General features: G+C 42.4%; 1 protein-coding gene across 1 annotated transcript in view; it reads right to left on the reverse strand.

The window, feature by feature from the left end:
- mtor (mechanistic target of rapamycin kinase) overlaps positions 1–19,584 on the reverse strand; it is a 398,131-nt gene that overhangs the window by 276,793 nt on the left and 101,754 nt on the right. Inside the window, exons 17-18 of the mRNA XM_079897701.1 lie at positions 2,878–3,012; positions 2,101–2,230 (exon numbers count right to left, since the gene is read on the reverse strand). Coding sequence (XP_079753827.1) covers positions 2,101–2,230; positions 2,878–3,012 — 265 coding nt within the window. The remainder of the gene's footprint in view (positions 1–2,100; positions 2,231–2,877; positions 3,013–19,584) is intronic.

Here is a 19,584-nt window from a genome sequence, read left to right on the forward strand (position 1 = left end):
GTAGCTGAATAGTAAACACGCTGCCGCTTGTCTTTAAAGGGATAGTTCACCCAAAAATAAAAATTATCTCATTATTTATGCACTCTAATGTTGTTCCAAACCTGTATTAATTTCCTTCTAATATTTTCCTAATATTAATATTTTGAAGAATGTGGCTCAGTAACTTTTATTTTCAACAGAAGAAAGAAACTTATTTGAGTTTAAAACAACTTGAGAGAGTAAATTATGACAATTTGAATTTATAGGAGAACTATCCCTTTAATGTTAATAAAACAACAAAATGCAAAGAGAAAATCACTCACTGCTCTTTGACTGATAATTTTAATAGTAGCTTTAATAAGTATCAATGGCTAATTTATACAGTGAACTATGTTTTGTTTTATTTTCATATTTGTTCATTTAATTACTTTCATCAGTGCTACTGCTAAATACACCTACTGTAGCTGAAAAAATAAAGCACTGTTTATTTAATTCGTATATTAAATTGTGTATGTGCACTGTGTATATTTGATCTTAATATTTAATAACAAAGAAAATAATGACAAATATTTTTATCTTCGCCCCTGTCTGCCATTCTTTTTTATTTTATATTTTGTTACCTAAGGCTTTGTTTTTAAAATATGGATATTAGTTTGGCTGTAATGCTCAGTCAGAAAATAGTAAAACCAACATAAAAAAAGAATCGTGATAAAATCGTGAATCGTGATTTTTCTGAAAAAAATCGTGATATGATATTTTTGCCATATCGCCCACCCCTAGCTCCAACACTGATCAAACACACCTGAGCAAGCTAATCAATGTCTTCAGGATCACTAGAAACTCACAGCTAGATGTGTTTGATCAGGGTTGGAGCTAAACTGTGCAGGACAGTGGCCCTCCAGGACCGAGTTTGAGGAACCCTGCCTTAAAGGGTAACTCTCACCAAATTGCAACCTAGGGTCTTTTTGTTAATCTACCTGAGGCAAACTTTCATTTAAAAGCATAATTAGATCCCTACATAATTGTACATAATTGTAGGGATACACAAACAATATTGTCAATGCTCGAGTTCATGTGTAGAGCCCCTGGTGATACTTCAAGTACAGTTTCATGTTGTGTCGAGCCTCCTTAGTGTTCTCCCAAGTTTTTTTTTTTCTCCATTAGGTCACCTGATGGAGTTTCAGGTCACCATTAGGTCACTTGATGGAGTTTTTCGGTTCCTTGCCACTGTTGCCTTTGGCTTGCTCAGTTGGGGATATTTTGGGGATATTTAATTTAATTTTATCAATCAATAAATTCCACTAGAAACAAACCTTGTTGTATTATTTTAATTTAATACTGTGAAGTTGCTTTGATACAATCTGTATTGTGAAAAGCGCTATACAAATATACTTGACTTGTTTTAAAAATAGCGAATTTGATGCTATCATAGTCGTGCTCCTAGCACTCCCATTCAAAAGGCATGTTGACCGAAAACGAAAATACAGTCAATCTTAAAAGTCTTCCATTCTAATTATGCTTTTACACGAATGTTTGACTCAGGTAGATTAACAAAAATAGCCTAGGTTGCAATTTAGCGAGAGCTACCCTTTAACCCCTTGGTTTTAATAGTTCTACAAACTCATACAACTGCAACAGTAGTTTGACCAAAACATTTTTTTGGTATATTACGCCACAAATGCTGCTATAACTTGTATTCACATTCCATTTAAATTCTGGATTAAGAAATAGTGGACATGTTGTACTTGGGCACTGTGTTAACAACAGTGGGAGAAGAAATGTCTTCATCATTATACCTTTAAAAGACTTTATTGTACTCAGGCAAAGTACGGAACTGCAACAAAAAAAAAAGAAAAGAAAAGGATGAAATGTTTGTACAAATCTTTGTGAAAGGCCAAACAATCTGTGAGCACGCTACCCAGGAGTATTGGCTGTCTTTCTGGAAAGAAAAGGATAAAATGAAGATGTGCTCCATTTGCTCTGGAGAACGCGTGTGTTGGAAGACCGGCTTCTTCTATGCATCTGTGATTAATTATGTTGATGTGAAGTCACATTAGTGTGCTGAGAACCCACTTTGTCTAGATGTGCATGCTCAAACAAGCTATGGGTGCATCTGATCACCTGAATCCTGGCTGGACTTGGACTCTGAGAGGCTGACAGCCGAAGCATCACGAGACTGGTCAATCATACCGATGTTCACCTTGTGTTTGTAGGGATCCAGAGCTCCAAGCAAACCTAACACACGTATAGCCTAACAAAAGTGACAGAAGCACAACTTCAATTTAAAAATGGAAATGGTTTCATATTCTAGGGTACAAGTGCAATACATTTTTTAAAGCAAATTCCATCTTCTATAGAGAGTAATTGTATTAAACAATTATCAATTAACACACAACAGTATCAATTTAAGATCTGTTCTACTGATAACCAAATTATAGTAACATTTTAATGATTTACCAAAAGTAATTTGTAAGAAAATTGAATGAGATATATTTTGCATACATCCCTTGTAAAAGCATAAATTCCCCCATTAAAAAAGTATAGTCACATTCAATTTTCTTAATTTTTATACAAATTGTATTGACAACATTCATCAAGCTAAAAAAAAAAAACACTATTAAAAACAATTTTATCAAAACCAACAAACCAACATTTGGTCCCAAACTATCTAGCCCCTAATAAGTAATCGCTGAATTTATGCTAAATGTGTAACCCCATTATCCATTCTTATTTTTGTTTTATTTATTGCACACGTTTTTAAGGTTAATCAATGATCATTGCTGAAATAATAAAAATAAAATAAATAAAACAACTAAACTTTGACCTGAGGTGGAATTTCCTACATTGAACCCAAATTTATGGAATGTGGCATTCAATGACGAGAATAGAAATCAATACCTCTCTCCTAATCCCCTGGTTCTGTTCCGTCTTCAGGAAGTTGAGTAGCACCTCCAGTAGTGATGGGTACTTCCTGTATGGCTCCACCACATACCCAGTACTGGCTACTTGTTGACCCAAAGTCCAAAGTGCCACCTGGTGGGACAGAAGACAATAGTGTGTTATTGTGTATTTTATTTATGATTACCAAATATTCATTATAGGTGTTTGGCTATCATGATGATTTTAATAGGTTTTGTGTTTGGTCTTTAACATTTCTAAATGCTGCATCATTACATTACTTCACTATCTTTTTCCAGTATTTCCTGACAGTGTATGAGAAATATATATTGTTGGATATAAATGACAGTGAAAAACATGTCACATTATTTTTTATTCGATTTTACTGTTTTATTTCTCAATACATTAAACATCGAAGCTATTCTGCAACAATTAATTTGTTGAAATGATGGTTTCTCTGAGAGAAAGAAAAAAGTAAAGCATTTTTAAACAATTTTAGAACAAATGCATAAATATCAAGATAATAAATATCATCAAAATAATTAAAGATATCCAAATATTTTTTAGCAACATTGGTCAGCTTTGTGTGTCGAAATATGTAGGTGAAAATCTTTTTTTCCCTACATAAATCACTTACGCAAGAGTGTGCAAACTAAACGCAATAAACGCTGTTATTTTATCTTGCGTTTAGATGCCTGGTGTTTGGGAATGCAATCATGTGAGACACTTCTGGGAGGGAATTACCCCAAATCATTTTGATGACAGACTTTGGCTCAGGCATTTCAGAATGATCAAATCAACATTTAAGATGCTGCGCAATGAAATTAGTTCGCTGGTTTAGTTATCCAATCACATCCACTGTTGAGGCAAAGTCACTTGAGTTTTTTGTAGCATATCGAGGAATTTAGCCGGTAAATGTATTTTACTATAAAATGTATATTGTATAAAATGTATAAAATGTGTCTATATACTGTAGGGTTTTTTATGTGCATTTTTAGTATTCTTGTCGTTCCATCCAGCATTTTTGAATACGATATATCAAAATGCGCATAAAAATAGTTGAAAACGGCTATTGTCAGAGGGGTTACTGAGATGAAGTGAGCTGTATTCAGCTGGTCATCTGATCTCAATATGCTTGTCTTCATGAGGTTACCTGCTACTTGTAAATTCAAAACTTTTTTTAATTAATCTACTGACAGGACTGGAGTCTTTATCATTTTAAACCTATTTAAACAAAAATACTGTACATTTCTTTCTTTGCTTTTTTTTCCAATAAGGAAATATTACTGAGTGCACTTTTAAGCAGTTTTATTGAGAAAATGACTTTTAAAGATTGATCTAAAAAGACAAATAAAGCCCCAGACACAGTATAAAGAAGGTAAAGTATTTAGTTACATGAGCTTCTGTGAACCTCAGGCAACCTAAAACATCCAAACTCTACAACACTCCTGATTGCTAAAGCAGAATCTCACAACGTCACACCAAGACTGAAAGCCTTGTGTAAAGTTTTGTAAATGTTGAAGACATCTGACCGCACCTCATAACAGGTCTATAAAACCTTTCAGACTTAAAGTGTGCCCTCCAAATATTATTGAAGAATGCAAGTATGTCAGAATGTTTCCATTGTTATGGAGAAGGGAAAGTAAAGTGCCTTTAATAACCCATAATGCTTTGTATAGGACAAAAACCAAACTGCTTCAGAGGCAAGAAAATAGACGTTTTTTTGTTGTTGTTGTTTTTTACTAGAGATGCACCGATTACAATTTTCTGGGCCGATTCCGATTTCCGATTTTTCATTAAGTTTGACCTGCCGATACCGATTTTAGCCGATTCCGATTTCATTTTTTCTAACCACTTTACAGCACACACAAATATTTATTTTATATCTTTTCTGTAATAGAACATTTTACAATTTGCATATACATATTGTTTTGAACAGATAAACGCTATAATATAGAACTATATAAATTACTCCAGGTGTGGGTAATTCACACACATCTAAAGTGCAGTGTTATGGAAGAACCATTTCCTTTTCACATTCAATATCCAATAATTTTTTTATATATGTATTTAGCAAACTAAACGTCTGTATGAAAACAGGGAATGGCAATAAAATAATATATAAATAAAAAATAAAATAAATATAGCCTTGCTATATTACTTAAAGATATTTCTCAAAGCACACACACACACAGGCCTATTGCAATCACTTGTACAAACTGAATAATAAAAAGTTTAAATGGGTACATTTTCTATAAATATTAGTCTTCGTTTTCTTTTCTGACATAGCCTACTCCAGTTCTTGTTAAAACACGCAAATTCTGTGCATTTTGGGCACTTTTTTTGTGAAACCCTATTTAGGCTATTTTGTCCATCAAAAGTGTGCTTTCCCTTTAATTGAGCGTGAGCAGTGCAGCAAATAGACTCGGCGCCGAAACACGCGCTTCACTGCTCGCGACGCTCCTGCTTGACGCTCACGCGCTGCTCCTGCTCCCGTTGTGAATGCACTCATTCATTAACATGCACGCCGAAAAAAAATACGCGCTTGCGGTCTGAACGGACGTACTGTAATTCACGAGGTTTTTTACATGTGTGTTCCGTGTGCACGTGTGATGCTGATGTTGCGCGATGTTAATCATGCGGCGCCCGAGTGCATTTGACCGGCATAAAATCGGCATTTGTCAGACTGACCGGCCGGTCGCCGGTCACGGCCGGTCACGTGAAAATCGGCCAATTCCGGTCACCAGCCGATCAATCGGTGCATCTCTATTTTTTACAGAAAATACTTTTTTCTGTTAAGAACAGCATAAGCTTACCCCCAAATTGAGACCAAAAGAAAACGATATTAAAGCTACTGTGTTTCTAAAAAAAATAATAAAAAAAACAAACATTTTATTATAAGTTTAAAATAACTCTTCCATTCAAATCATGTCTTTCATACCATTTTGGCTGATCGATTGCTCCTGTCTGCCTCGCTGCCTGCTGTGAGTGTGTTTGCTTCGGTGCTGTAAGCTCCGTCTTAGCCTCGTATTTCCTTGTTTTGAACCATCATTTACTACAATTTCTAGTTGTTTATACTACTACTAAATACAGCTTACCCAACATCTCAGATTAACCTGACATCGCTAGCTTCCGTTACTACTAGCACAACACGCTAGTAATTCGCTAGCCTGTTAACGCGCCACCCGTGTGCTCAGCTATTTTTATTTATTTATTTTTCTCTCGCGCGCCCGCGCCTTTGAGTTCATAAAAAGCTCAGGTGAGTAAGAATCACTCAACAAACACGGTGAGTAATGTCTTGTCCTGTTATTGTCACCTGCACTTCATGTCACATGTTTAGCATAGCCTTCTCTGTTGGCAATATAGGATTTATATGTGATAAATGCAAGGAGACAGTTAGGCTAACGGAGAAGATTTCAGAACTAGAGACACGCATCCAAACTTTAATTCAGGAGAGTAAGAGTGCTAGAGCTTCAGATGCTTTGGATGCGCCTAGCATAGTGAACTCTTTACATCAGCGGTTTTCAATAGGTGAGGCGCGCCTCCCCTGGGGGGCGCCAAAGAGCCACAGGGGAGGCGCGACACGCGAAGAAAAAATAACTATGCAGATATCAGTAATTGTGTGTGTGAGTATTAGCTTTAAAATGCGTCGTTTCCTTGTCCCAAGTCAACAGAAGTCAGCATTAAGGGAGGATACGGAGCCCGGGAAGTCACCTGTGTGAGTAAAAAAAAAACGATCCGTGGCGACGGTTTTGCAATCCATCCGCTCAGTTTATAAACAGTAACGTTACTCACGAATTCTCAAACTGTTCCCTCGGTTTAACAAATTTTGCTCACGGATTAATAAACCGTACCCACGAGTTTCTAATCTGCGCTCTCAGACTTGTTAACCGTGCCTTCAGTCTTTGCAATCTGTACCCACAAATTCATAAACCGTGCCCACGTAGTAACTTATTGCGTGACGAGTTCATAATGCGGTGAATTCCCGCTCCCATTTACTTCACAATCTCATTATAGAGAGACGCGCGTCACGATCTGTGCACTGCCGCGTCTCGCGCTCGCCATGTCCCTGATTCAGTATCAGTGCACCTTATGAACCATGGCGTTAACTTGAACTGCATTTCTGTCAGTGCGTGACTACAGCTCGTTAATAAACTACTGCGCGTTTTTTTTTTTTTTTTTTTTGATTGATCCATTTCATACAATCATCTTCATTTGGCAAGTGCACTTGCGCAAAAACATTTTTCATGTTCAACTGTTTTTTTTGTGTGTGTGTGTGTCTTGCTGATAAAACAGCTTCGCCGACATGCATGTGTGTGTGTGTGTGTGTGTGTGTGTGTGTTTGTTTGTTTCTTTTGTAAACGTTTCCCGGATATAACTTCCCTATTTAATGCACAATTTTCCTTACAAATTATATTATCAGCATTACAATGTGAGTAAATGTAGCCGTGTAAAATGTAAGGGATGATGCCACCCTTATAACAATGTGCATACGTTTAGATTGTAACATATTTAATAGCATGGAATTACAGTGTAATTAGTGTTAGCTCACTATCTTAGGCTTCTTCAGTGCATTAGGTGAGGTAATCTGATAATATTAGTGATTCTCATTAATCAAAACACTAAAATTGGTACCGTTTTGGAGAGAAATTGGGTATTTTTTAATCTCTCTATTTAACCCATTTCATGGTGTGTGATGCTGAACTACCATATGAGTTTCTAAAGGTTTTTGAATTATTTGCACAGTTATGAATATTGATATTTTATGTGCAACAATAGCATGCTCAGGCTCAGTGGCCTTTCGCCTAATTTTAAATGCTTTTTTTTTTCTTCAAATAATATGATTTAAATGGTGATGAGTGTACTGATTTGATGCATTTTAAAAAGATGGATGATAGATATTCTTCCATCTTTCTGACAAAGAACAAAATATAATGTGAATTACAGTAAGTGCAATTTTTTTTTAATTTATAAATTGTAGTGCTGTGGAGTGCAATAAGTGAGGAGACAAGAGACGGAGATGCGTCGAGTCAGCTTTACTCTCCACTTCAATATTATTCAAAACACTGTACAGCGAGTGAGGTCAAAACAGACAACCAGTGATAACCCGGAACCCGTATCTCAAAACAACTCTCCCTTAAAGGTACAGTCCCTTCGTGAATGTCTCTTTCGGTCTTACTTGTGGGTCACCACACAGGCCCCCCCAGAATTCACCCATAATAACAGGGCCAGACCGAACAGGTACCCCAAATAGAACATAGGACACCATTCACTAGTGCAAAACAGAACAGTCCAGTTCATAACAATCCCTAGAAAAGTCAACGTATAGGGGGGCGGACCAAGCGGCCATACCGGCTGCGCTTAACAGGAGAGGGGCAAAGGGCAAGGGGCGGGGCAGGGGCAGGGGTCGAGGCAGGGGGCGCCCTCGCCGTGGGGGCTGGGCCAGCTGAAGCGGTTCACCAATGTCCACATGAGCAGGCTTAAGACGGTCTATAGCCACCAGCTCCGGTCTGCCCCCCATATCCACAACAAAGTTCTTAGACCCTCCCACCAGAACACGGAAGGGCCCATCGTAGGGGGGCTGCAACGGAGTACGATGGCCATCGTGGCGGATGAAGACATACTTGGCTGACGGTAAATCCTTGGGCACATAGGACTGGGGGAGGCCATGGTGAGACGTTGGAATGGGAACAAAAGCGTCGGCAATGTCCCGAGACACAACGCGATGGGAGGCAACTGACCACGGGGCCGTGGCATCTGGCAGAAACTCCCCCGGGACGCGCAAAGGCTGGCCATACACCAGCTCGGCCGACGAGGCTTGAAGATCTTCCTTGGGGGCGGAGCGAAGGCCAAGCATGACCCATGGGAGGCGGTCAGCCCAGTCGCTGCCCGTAAGGCTGGCCCTGAGCGCGGCTTTCATGTCCCGATGGAACCGCTCGCAAAGTCCGTTGCTCTGTGGGTTATAGGCTGTGGTACGGTGGACCTTCACCCCCAGGACCTCAGCGACCGCAGTCCAAAGCTCCGATGTAAACTGCGGACCTCTGTCCGAGGAAAGGTCGGACGGTGTGCCGAAACGGGCCACCCAAGCCATAATGAACGCCCGGGCCACTTCAGCTGATGTAGTGGAGGACAGGGGAACTACTTCTGGCCACCTGGTGGTCCTATCCACCATGGTGAGGAGGTAGGTGTAACCACGGGAGGGGGGAAGTGGGCCCACCAGGTCCACATTCACATGATCAAAACGCCTCTCTGGCACTTTGAAGGGTGCCAAAGGGGCCTTGGTATGACGAGTCACCTTTGCGCGCTGGCACGCCACACAAGCAGCAGCCCAGGTCCTGACGTCCCTCCGCAGGCCCGGCCAGACAAACTTGGCCCCCACCAGCTTGGTAGACGCCTTCACCCCTGGGTGGGAAAGGCCGTGGATGGCGTCAAAAACCTTATGCCTCCAGCCAGCGGGAACCATAGGGCGCGGTTGGCCAGTGGAGGCGTCGCAGAGGAGTGTAGTGTTGGCCGTATCAAACACTACATCTTCCATGAGCAAAGCAGTGGAGGCCGTCCTGTAGGCTTGCACCTCAGAGTCCGTGGTCTGATCCTCAGCCATGGCTGCATAATCGAGGCCCAAGTGGACGGAACCAGTGACCGCCCGGGAGAGGCAGTCGGCGACGAAATTGTCTTTGCCGGCCACATGCTGAATGTCAGTGGTGTACTCAGAGATGGCAGCGAGCTGACGCTGTTGTCGACCAGACCATGGCTCTGAAGACTTGGCCATGGCGAACGTCAGTGGCTTGTGGTCAACGAAAGCCGTGAACCGCCGGCCCTCCAACAGGAAACGGAAATGACGGGTGGCGAGGAAAAGACCCAGGAGCTCCCTGTCGAAGGCGCTGTATTTCCTCTCGTTGTCACGGAGCTTCCTGCTGAAAAAGGCCAGCGGCTGCCAGGCTCCACCCACCCACTGTTCACACACAGCCCCCACGGCGTAATCAGAGGCGTCCGTAGTAAGAGCAACTGGGGCGGTCGGAGACGGGTGCGCCAGCAGAGCAGCGTTGGCCAGCGCGGTTTTAGCAGCATCAAAGGCACCAGTCCTCTCTGGGGACCAAACCAACACGTCCGCCGGCCTCCCACCCCGTAAGGCGTCGTACAATGGTCGCATGAGTTGGGCCGCATGGGGGAGGAAACGGTTGTAGAAGTTCACCATGCCCAGGAACTCCTGCAGGGACTTCACAGTGCGTGGGCGTGGGAAACTGGCGACAGCGTCCACCTTGGCAGGGAGGGGGACGGCTCCCTGTGGGGTGATGTGGTGGCCGAGGAAAGTGATGGACGACCGGCCAAATTCGCACTTGGCAGGGTTAATGATGAGACCATGCTCACTGAGCCGGCCGAACAGCTGCTGGAGATGCTTCAGGTGGTCGTCTGCGGACACGCTGGCCACAAGAATGTCGTCCAAGTAAACAAATAGGAAAGGCATGTCCCGCAGCACAGAGTCCATGAGGCGTTGAAACGTCTGCGCTGCCCCCTTGAGGCCGAAAGGCATCCGTAGGAATTCAAAAAGGCCAAAGGGTGTGATGACCGCTGTCTTGGGTACATCCTGCGGGTGGACAGGCACCTGGTGGTAACCTAGCACCAGGTCCACTTTTGAAAAGATGGTGGCGCCGGCTAGATGGGCGGAGAAGTCCTGTATGTGTGGCACTGGGTACCGGTCAGGGGTGGTGGCATTGTTTAGGCGACGGAAATCACCGCAGGGACGCCAACCGCCATCAGCCTTGGTCACCATGTGCAGGGGGGAAGCCCACGGGCTGTTGGAGCGGCGCACAATGCCGAGGTGCTCCATGGTGGTGAACTCCTCCCTGGCGATCGCGAGCTTGGCAGAGTCGAGGCGCCGAGCTCGTGCATAGACTGGGGGGCCAACCGTGGTGATGTAGTGCTCCACGCCATGTTTAGCCACCGCCGATGAAAATGTGGGCGTGGTGATGTCAGGGAACTCAGCAAGCAGGCGTTGATACAGGTCTCCGGTGGCAAGCGTGTTCGACAGACAAAGCGCCCCCATCCCTCCCAGCGTGCAGGGGTACGAAGCAAAAGAGAGGGTGTCAATCAGGCGGCAGTTTGTAACATCCACCAACAGTCTATAAGCGCAGAGGAAATCCGCCCCCAGGAGCGGCGTAGACACGGCGGCCATGACGAAATCCCAGCCGAAACGCCGCCCGCCGAAACCTACTTCCACATACCTTGTGCCATAGGTACGAATGGGCGTGCCGTTGGCGGCGTCCATCGGGGGACCCTGCCCGCCAGCTATGGTGTCCACAGGCTTCGCCGGCAGGATGCTGCGCTGAGCCCCAGAATCGACCAGCAGCCGCCGGCCGGACAAGGAGTCAGTGATGAATAACAGCTTGCAGTCACGGCCAGCGCCCATAGCTGCTAATGAGCGCCGGCCCTGGCTTTTCCCTGGGATCCCAAACTGCAAGGCTGGCGACACTGCTTGGCCTTGGCCCCAAACCTGGAATGGTAATAACACCACCCTTCCTCACGCTGTCGGCGGGCCATCACAGCAGCTGCGGTGTCCGGGTCGTCCTCTGTTGGTGGAAGCAGGGCAGACGTGCGCTGGGGTGGCCGCAGCGCATGGACAAACTGCTGCCGGTTGGCAAGGAAAATCCTGTCTGCCTCCACAGCCAATGCCCGGTAATCTCTGGAGGAAGGGAGGGGGGAACTGGCTAGTGCGGTGCGTACGGGTGCTGGAAGCTGCCTCAGAAAAATGTGGGCGAAGAGGAACGCGGGATCCGCCGCGCCCAGCACAGCCAGCATCCTTTCCATTAACTCGGACGGCTTGCTGTCGCCAAGGCCGTTTAGGGACAGCAGGCGGTCTGCCTTTTCCAGCTCTGACAGTTCAAAGAGGTTCAACAGGAACGTTTTGAGCGCGTCGTACTTGCCGTCGGCCGGCGGAGCCTCTAACAGCGCCATAGCCCTGGCTGTCGTCGAAGCATCTAAGGCCGCTACCACGTGGAAATACTTTGTAACGTCCTGTGTTATTCCTCTCAGCTGGAACTGGGCCTCGATGTGTTGAAACCACGGCCGTGGATTGTGCTGCCAAAAGTCCGGTAACTTGATAGTGGCCGCGTAGATAGCGCCGACATTAGCCGCGCCGTTATCAGCGGCAGGTGCCGCGGCAGCCGCATTTTCACCACCGTCGTTGTGTGACATAATTCAGCCTTATCAAACTCGCGTCGGGGTCACCAATGTGGAGTGCAATAAGTGAGGAGACAAGAGACGGAGATGCGTCGAGTCAGCTTTACTCTCCACTTCAATATTATTCAAAACACTGTACAGCGAGTGAGGTCAAAACAGACAACCAGTGATAACCCGGAACCCGTATCTCAAAACAACTCTCCCTTAAAGGTACAGTCCCTTCGTGAATGTCTCTTTCGGTCTTACTTGTGGGTCACCACAGTGCAGTGTTTATTATAAGGGGTTAGAATCCACAGTTTAGTACTCACTACTCACTACTCATGAGTACTTTTATATAAGCTACTTTTTTACTCTTACTCAAGTAGTTTTTTTGGACAAGTTCTTTTTACTCTACTCACACTGCATTTTTTGGAATGTAATGGTACTTTTACTTGAGTAGCCTATGTTTTTTCAGTACTCTTTCCACCACTGCTGATTTTGTTCGAGATGATGTGCATCTCCTTCAAATGTGCGCGTAAAGCCCAGACACACCGTGCTGATTTCAGCCGTCAGGAGTCGTCGGCGGTAGCTTTGGCGCCAATTGCACATGATGTTAAGCATGTTTTGTTGATTTGTGGTTAGGCCTACTGATGTTCAGGGATTTCAAAAGTAGCCTCAATTAGGCCTGCATGAAGTTGGAAATGATTTGCTGTTGCAAAGAATCGTTTATGAATGCACTTTTAAGAAAGTTGTGGAAATAAAATAATATTTACATTTTATCAGTTGTTATTGAAACTCATCATTGCCTGGAACACACAAAAAATGGCATTTACTGCAGAGGCGTGTGTGGGTTAGGGCAGGCGGACGGGATTTTGGGGAAGGGGGGGCTCGGCTGTACTTACCTACTCTAAGGGGAGGCTCACATTCACCCAATTTGAAAACCCCTGCTTTACATGATTCGGTTCCAGCTGAATTAGTGCCTGCGCAGCCAGGCAAATGGGTGACAGTGAGGGATCGCTCTAGTCGCGGATCAAAAAACCACTCTTCCGTCCCGATTACCATAACAAATAGATTTGCCCCGCTCAGTGAAACACCCACTGAGAGTTCTGTTGATTGTGCCCTAGTTATTGGCGATTCTATTACACGGAACGTGAAAATAGAGACACCAGCCACCATAGTCACATGTTTGCCGGGAGCCAGAGCGCCTGACATCAAAGCAAATTTAAAAGTGCTGGCTAATGCTAATCGTAAATTCTCTAAGATCATTATCCACGTCAGCACAAATGATGTTCGACTCCGCCAGTCGGAGATCACCAAAATTAATATTAAAGAGGTGTGTGAACTCGCAAGTACGATGTCAAGCACTGTAATTTGCTCTGGCCCCCTTCCTGTTCGCAAGAGTGATGAGATAGTTAGTAGATTGTGTTCTCTTAACGGTTGGCTGTCTAAGTGGTGTCCGCTTAGTAATATAGAATTTATAGACAATTGGAAAAGTTTTTGAGGCAAACCTGACCTGTTAAAAAGAGATGGTATTCATCCCTCCTAGGATGGTGCTGCTCTTCTCTCTAGTAATATGGCACATAGTCTTAGAGCTCAAACATGACAATCTGGGGCTCAGGTCAGGAAGCAGACAGACTGGCTTAACCGACTGTCTGCTAGCGGCCTCGCGTCACCCAGGTCAGATAAATCCCATCACATAGAGCCTCTTTCACCTAGCTATCATCATATAGAGACTGTGTCTGTTCCCCGAATTTGGAAATCCAAAAAACGTTTAAACCCATCTAAGGTTAAAAATGTAATTGATGTTCAACAAATAAAAAACAGCTATAATACAGACGAGAAAATGCTAAAGCTTGGGTTGCTGAATATTCGATCGCTTACTTCAAAAGCACTCATTGTTAATGATATTATTTCAGATAATAATCTAGATGTGCTGTGTTTGACAGAAACCTGGCTAAAACCAAACGATTACATTACTTTAAATGAGTCCACCCTGCAAGATTACTGTTATAAACGAGCCTCGTCTGAAACGCAAAGGGGGAGGAGTTGCTGTAATTTATAGTAATATTTTCAAAACCACTAAGAAATCAAGTTTTAAACATAATTCTTTTGAAGTGTTAGTACTTAATGTAAAAATATATAGTATAAATGATAAATCACGTTTGAGATTTGTGCTGGCTACTGTATACAGGCCACCAGGGCACCATAAAGATTTTATCAAAGAATTTGCGGACTTTCTATCAGAATTAATATTGACTGCAGATAAAGTACTAATTGTTGGTGATTTTAATATACACCTTGATAATGAAAAAGATGCATTGGGTTTGGCATTTAAAGACATTGTAAACTCTATTAGAGTTAGACAACATGTGTCAGGACCTACTCATTGTCGTAATCATACTCTAGATCTAATATTATCACATGGAATAGATGTTGATGCCGTTGAAATTCTGCAGCAGAGCGATGACATCTCAGATCATTATCTAGTCTCATGTAAACTTCATTTAGCCAAGGCTGCAAAGCCGACTCCGTGTCTCAAATATGTTAGACATATCACTTCTGCCACTAAAGATTGCTTTATTAATAATCTTCCTGATCAGTTTCATCATCTCAGCATCCCGGATAGCTTAGAAGAGCTCGATATTGCAAAAGAAACTTTTAACTCCCTCTTTTCCAGCACTTTAGACACAGTTGCTCCATTGCGCTTAAAAAAGATTAAAGAAAATAGTCCAACGCCGTGGTACAACGAGCACACTCGGGCCCTTAAGAGAGCAGCCAGAAAAATGGAGCGCAACTGGAAGAAAACAAAACTAGAGGTATTTCGCATTTCATGGAAAGAGAGCTCGATTACTTACAGAGAGGCCTTAAAAGCTGCTAGATCTGCTTATTTTACAACCCTATTAGAAGAAAATAAACATAATCCTGGGTATTTATTTGAAACGGTGGCTAAACTAACGAAAAAGAAAGCTTCAAGCACCGAAGTTTCCAAGCAGCACAGCAGTAATGACTTTATGAACTTCTTCACTTATAAGATTGATAATATCAGGGAGAAAAATATAGCTGCAAGCAGCAATTATCGGGGCCAAGCGCAAGAAGAGGATAAGATATGCCTACATATCTGAAAGTGTCAGACCAACTGCAACAATTAGCAATTAAAGGACAATTCCGGTATTTAACACTTTGAGTCTATTTTGTAGTTTGTTTTGGATGAACAAGAGTGGTGGACAAAGAAATTTTGACAATGGTTCCTGTCGCGACTTTTTTACTATTTTAGAATTGCCCATGACCGCTTTAGAATGGGAGTCAATGGCCATGCACAAACATGTCCTTAAAACAACCCTTAACGTTCGTTTTCAAAACTGTGCAACTCACCGAGTGGTTAGTGGTGTTCGTTGATGATTAAAAACAAATATATCGGCGCAATGTATGATTTCAATCCGTTTATTTTTCTATAGTGGAACTATTTTTTCAGATACCTCACAACCGCGTGTAAACTTCAGTAACTTCCGTTGCTCTGCTCACGCTAGCCTTCTGAGAGACAGAAAACCGAGCGAAAAGACCTAAAAGACTACAATCAAATGTAAACAACATCCTTTCCGTTTCCGGTAGCGCAGTAATATCAGCGAGCATTGAGTCCTCCAACGGAAGTCAATGGATTTTACAAAATGCCAAATAAAACACGACAGAAAATGTATTTCGCTACGCTACTTGTTTTGGAACATCAACGAACACCACTAACCACTCGGTGAGTTGCACAGTTCTGAAAACGAACGTTAAGGGTTGTTTTAAGGACATGTTTGTGCATGGCCTATTGACTCCCATTCTAAAGCGGTCATGGGCAATTCTAAAATAGTCAAAAAGTCGCGACAGGAACCATTGTCAAAATTTCTTTGTCCACCACTCTTGTTCATCCAAAACAAACTACAAAATAGACTCAAAGTGTTAAATACCGGAATTGTCCTTTAAAGACATTTAAAGAGGATTTTAGGCGAAATGCCTGAAAAATTATATAAACAGTCATTAAAAATATGATTTAATGGATTATCACTTTCGACCAGTAAGTGGCGCAATTACGAAATCGATGTGATGTGGTCAGAGTGAAGTGACAATGACACATACAAAGTTTGGTGTCAATATGTCAAGGCATTGCAGAAATAAAGCCTGAAAAGTCATTTTGGCATCATGCCTCAAATTTGCTGCTGCGGTATACGAAAACGGTTTCGTCTATCGACACGAAATCCATAACTTTTAGTCAGCATAGTCTGGAGATGATACGATTCGATTTTGGTGAAGATTGGACAAACGGTCTAGGAGGAGTTTGAAAAAGTAGGTTTTGAATGTGAATCAAGATGGCGGACAGGAAGTTAGGCCAAATAAGGTAAACTTGGTATCTATGTTCTCAGCGTGACCCAAGGAATATATTAAGACCAGTGGCATTACAATAGGCAGATATATTCAAAAGTTATTAGCAGTTTTGAAAAAAAATAAAATAACTTTTGACCACTAGGTGGCGCTGTCTCGAAATATTTTGGGTACCTTCAGGGGATGGTGCTGATGGCATGTTCTGAGTTTTGTAATATTACACCAATGCATTTGTTTAGTATAGCATTTTATTTCACAAAACTGCATTGAAGTCAATGGGAATTTCATGTTTTGTTCTGTTATAGCGCCACCAAGAGGCTCAGTCCCACCATTTTTTCTAAGTGTCCTCAGAGTGAGCCCATACATATGTGTGTCAATTTTGGTGCAAATATCTCAATTCGCTTCGGAGTTATAGACATTTATATGAAAAAACACGTAAAAAATGACTGACACATGACTTTGATTGGATTTTACTACCCCTTACTATCAATATTTTTGCATTTGGGCATAGACGTTTTGCTATCGACCTATGTTTCCAAACTTCTGACGGTGGTTTCGTCTCGATCGGACTAGCGGTTTCGAAGATATCGCCAAATGTTTTTTAAGCGCTAAATCACAAAGCTACACAAACCATAAGGCGAAACCTAGCAAGTTTGGTATTGTAGGACTCAGCAAGGATTCAGTGCCCGGTTGCATAAAGCACCTTAAGTGTAATTTTCCCTTAAGTTCGCCCTTATGTTTCCCTTAAACCTAAGGGTGTTGCAGAAAAAAAACCTTAAGTGTTACTTAAGGGTTTCTTTAAGTGAAACGTCATAAACACTTAGAATTTCCCTTAAATGTTGTTTTTTCACTTAAATAATCCCTTAAAAAGCGTTAAGTGTTGCATAAAACCCCTTAACGGTCATTTCCCTAAGTATAACTTAAGGTTTGGAAATCGTAACCTTAAGAGTAACGTGGACAAAAATAAGACGACATGGCTGAATTTATGGAACCAGCTGAAGATCATTATGTGCCAAGAAGAATTTTTAGGGATAGGGAGAACCCTTTGGACCATTTTAGCGATGAAAAATTGTTGCAAGAATACCGATTTGATCGACGCGCAATATTTGCGCAATACATCGCTAACAAACTAGAGAGCGACCTTGACCATGTCACACATCGCAACACTCTTTACCTGCGGTGTTACAACTGCTTATGGCACTGCGTTTTTTTTTGCAACTGGGAGTTTTCAGTAGTGGGATATGTTTTACACGTGCATAAATCGGCTACCATTCAATAAATGTAGGCTAGAATTAGTGTGTATCGGATTTTCAGGTGATATTCTCAATTCATTCAGTTAACGGACGCTCTGAGGTAAAGTGTTCAGACTGCAGACTTATAGCAATGATTATATTTAATGGTACAGTACAGTCATAACATAACATAACGTACAGACATTATCTTAATTCCATAATGTCCTTAAATATAACAATAAACTGAGAAAGTGCGCATCCGGTGTGTGATACAGTTGTCCTAGACGCGACGCGGCGTGTTAGTGTTTTGCGTATCTATGGCAACAACAGACTTTTATAACGTGAATCCAGGATCGCTGTCGTGAAACACTTAAATGTTTCCCTTACCTAAGAGAACCGTTTAAGAGATTATATGCAACACCCTTAAGTTATTCTCTTAGGTAAGGGGAAATCGCCCCTTAAGTATCACACTTAAGGGAAAAACTTAAGGTGCTTTATGCAACCGGGCACAGGAGTCTAAATAGATGAGTCTCGTGAAAATAAGTCGACCACACCCAAAGTTATAAGCATTTGAAAAAAAAAAATCACCACTAGGTGGCGCTGTTTCGAAACTTGTCAGGCTCCTTCAGGACATCGCTTCTTCACCATGTCATGACACATATGCTCAGCAATTTTCGTGATGTTCTGAGTTTTTGTTTAGGATTTATAGGCTTTCGACTGTATTTTGCCCCGCCCATTTTCCAAATGACCCTGTTATAGCCAACCAAATGCAAAAAATCTACTTTTTTTCGATAACTATTGATCGAGAGAGTCCAGAGAAATGTCCTAGACTGGTTTGGTTCCGATCGGGCCAAAAACCAGGAACTAGTTTGCAAAAGTAGGTTTCGGACAAATTGCGACATTTTGGAGATAGCCATTGAGAGTGAGAATCTAGGACAAACTGTCTAGGAGTTATGAGCAATTTAGTAAATTTGGTCATTATAGCGCCACCTATGGGCCAATCGGGGTCATATTTTGATAACCTCTCCTCGATTTTTGTACTACCATCTGGCAAAGTTTCAAGGTTCCAGCTCTTACGGTTTGGGCTGCACGATGCGTTTTACGGTGGAATAATAATAATAAAAACCCTTACAATTACAATAGGGTTTCAGCACTTCGTGCTTGAACTCCTAATAAGAAGAGACGCTTTGGACAGTTATAGCGCCACCTAATGTCCGATCTTCACGAAACTCGGCATGCTTCTTCACCATGTTATGACACATATGCTCATCGATTTTTGTGAAGTTTGGGGTTTTCCCTTAGGTTGTATAGGCTTTTGAGTGTATTTTGTCACGCCCCTTTGCTAAATGACCTTGTTACAGCCAGCCAAAAGCAAAAGTTCAACTTTTTTTTGATAATTATTGGTCTAGAGAGTCCAGAGAATTGTCCTAGACTGGTTTGGTTCCGATCGGGCCAAAAACCAGGGACTAGTTCGCAAAAGTAGGTTTCGGACAAATTGCGACATAGCAGAAATTTTTCTGGCGGCCTAAATCGAAATTGGAGATAGCCATTTTGTCTGCCTTGAGCCAAGGATCACAGTGGTGTAAGACACTTGAGTCTAGGACAAAAGGTCTAGGAGTTATGAGCGATTTTGTACTTTTGCACTAAATCTGTAGCTGTAGCACAATGTAAAATTTGTTTGCGCGGTATTCGAAAACGGTTTGACGAATCAACTTGAATTGCATAACTTTTTGGCGGCACGGTCTGGAGATGATCTGGTTGAATTTTCGTGGAAATCGGAGCAACGGCCTAGGAGGAGTTCGAAAAAGTAGGTTTTGAATGAAAATCAAGATGGCGGACAGGAAGTTCGGCCAAATATGGCAAACTTGGTATCAATGTTCTCAGCGTGACCCAGGGAATCTATTAAGACCAGTGGCATTTCAATAGGCAGATTTATTCAAGTCATTAGCCTTTTTGT

This window comes from Squalius cephalus, assembly GCF_949319135.1.
Source record: "Squalius cephalus genome assembly, chromosome: 16".
Lineage (NCBI taxonomy): Eukaryota > Metazoa > Chordata > Actinopteri > Cypriniformes > Leuciscidae > Squalius > Squalius cephalus.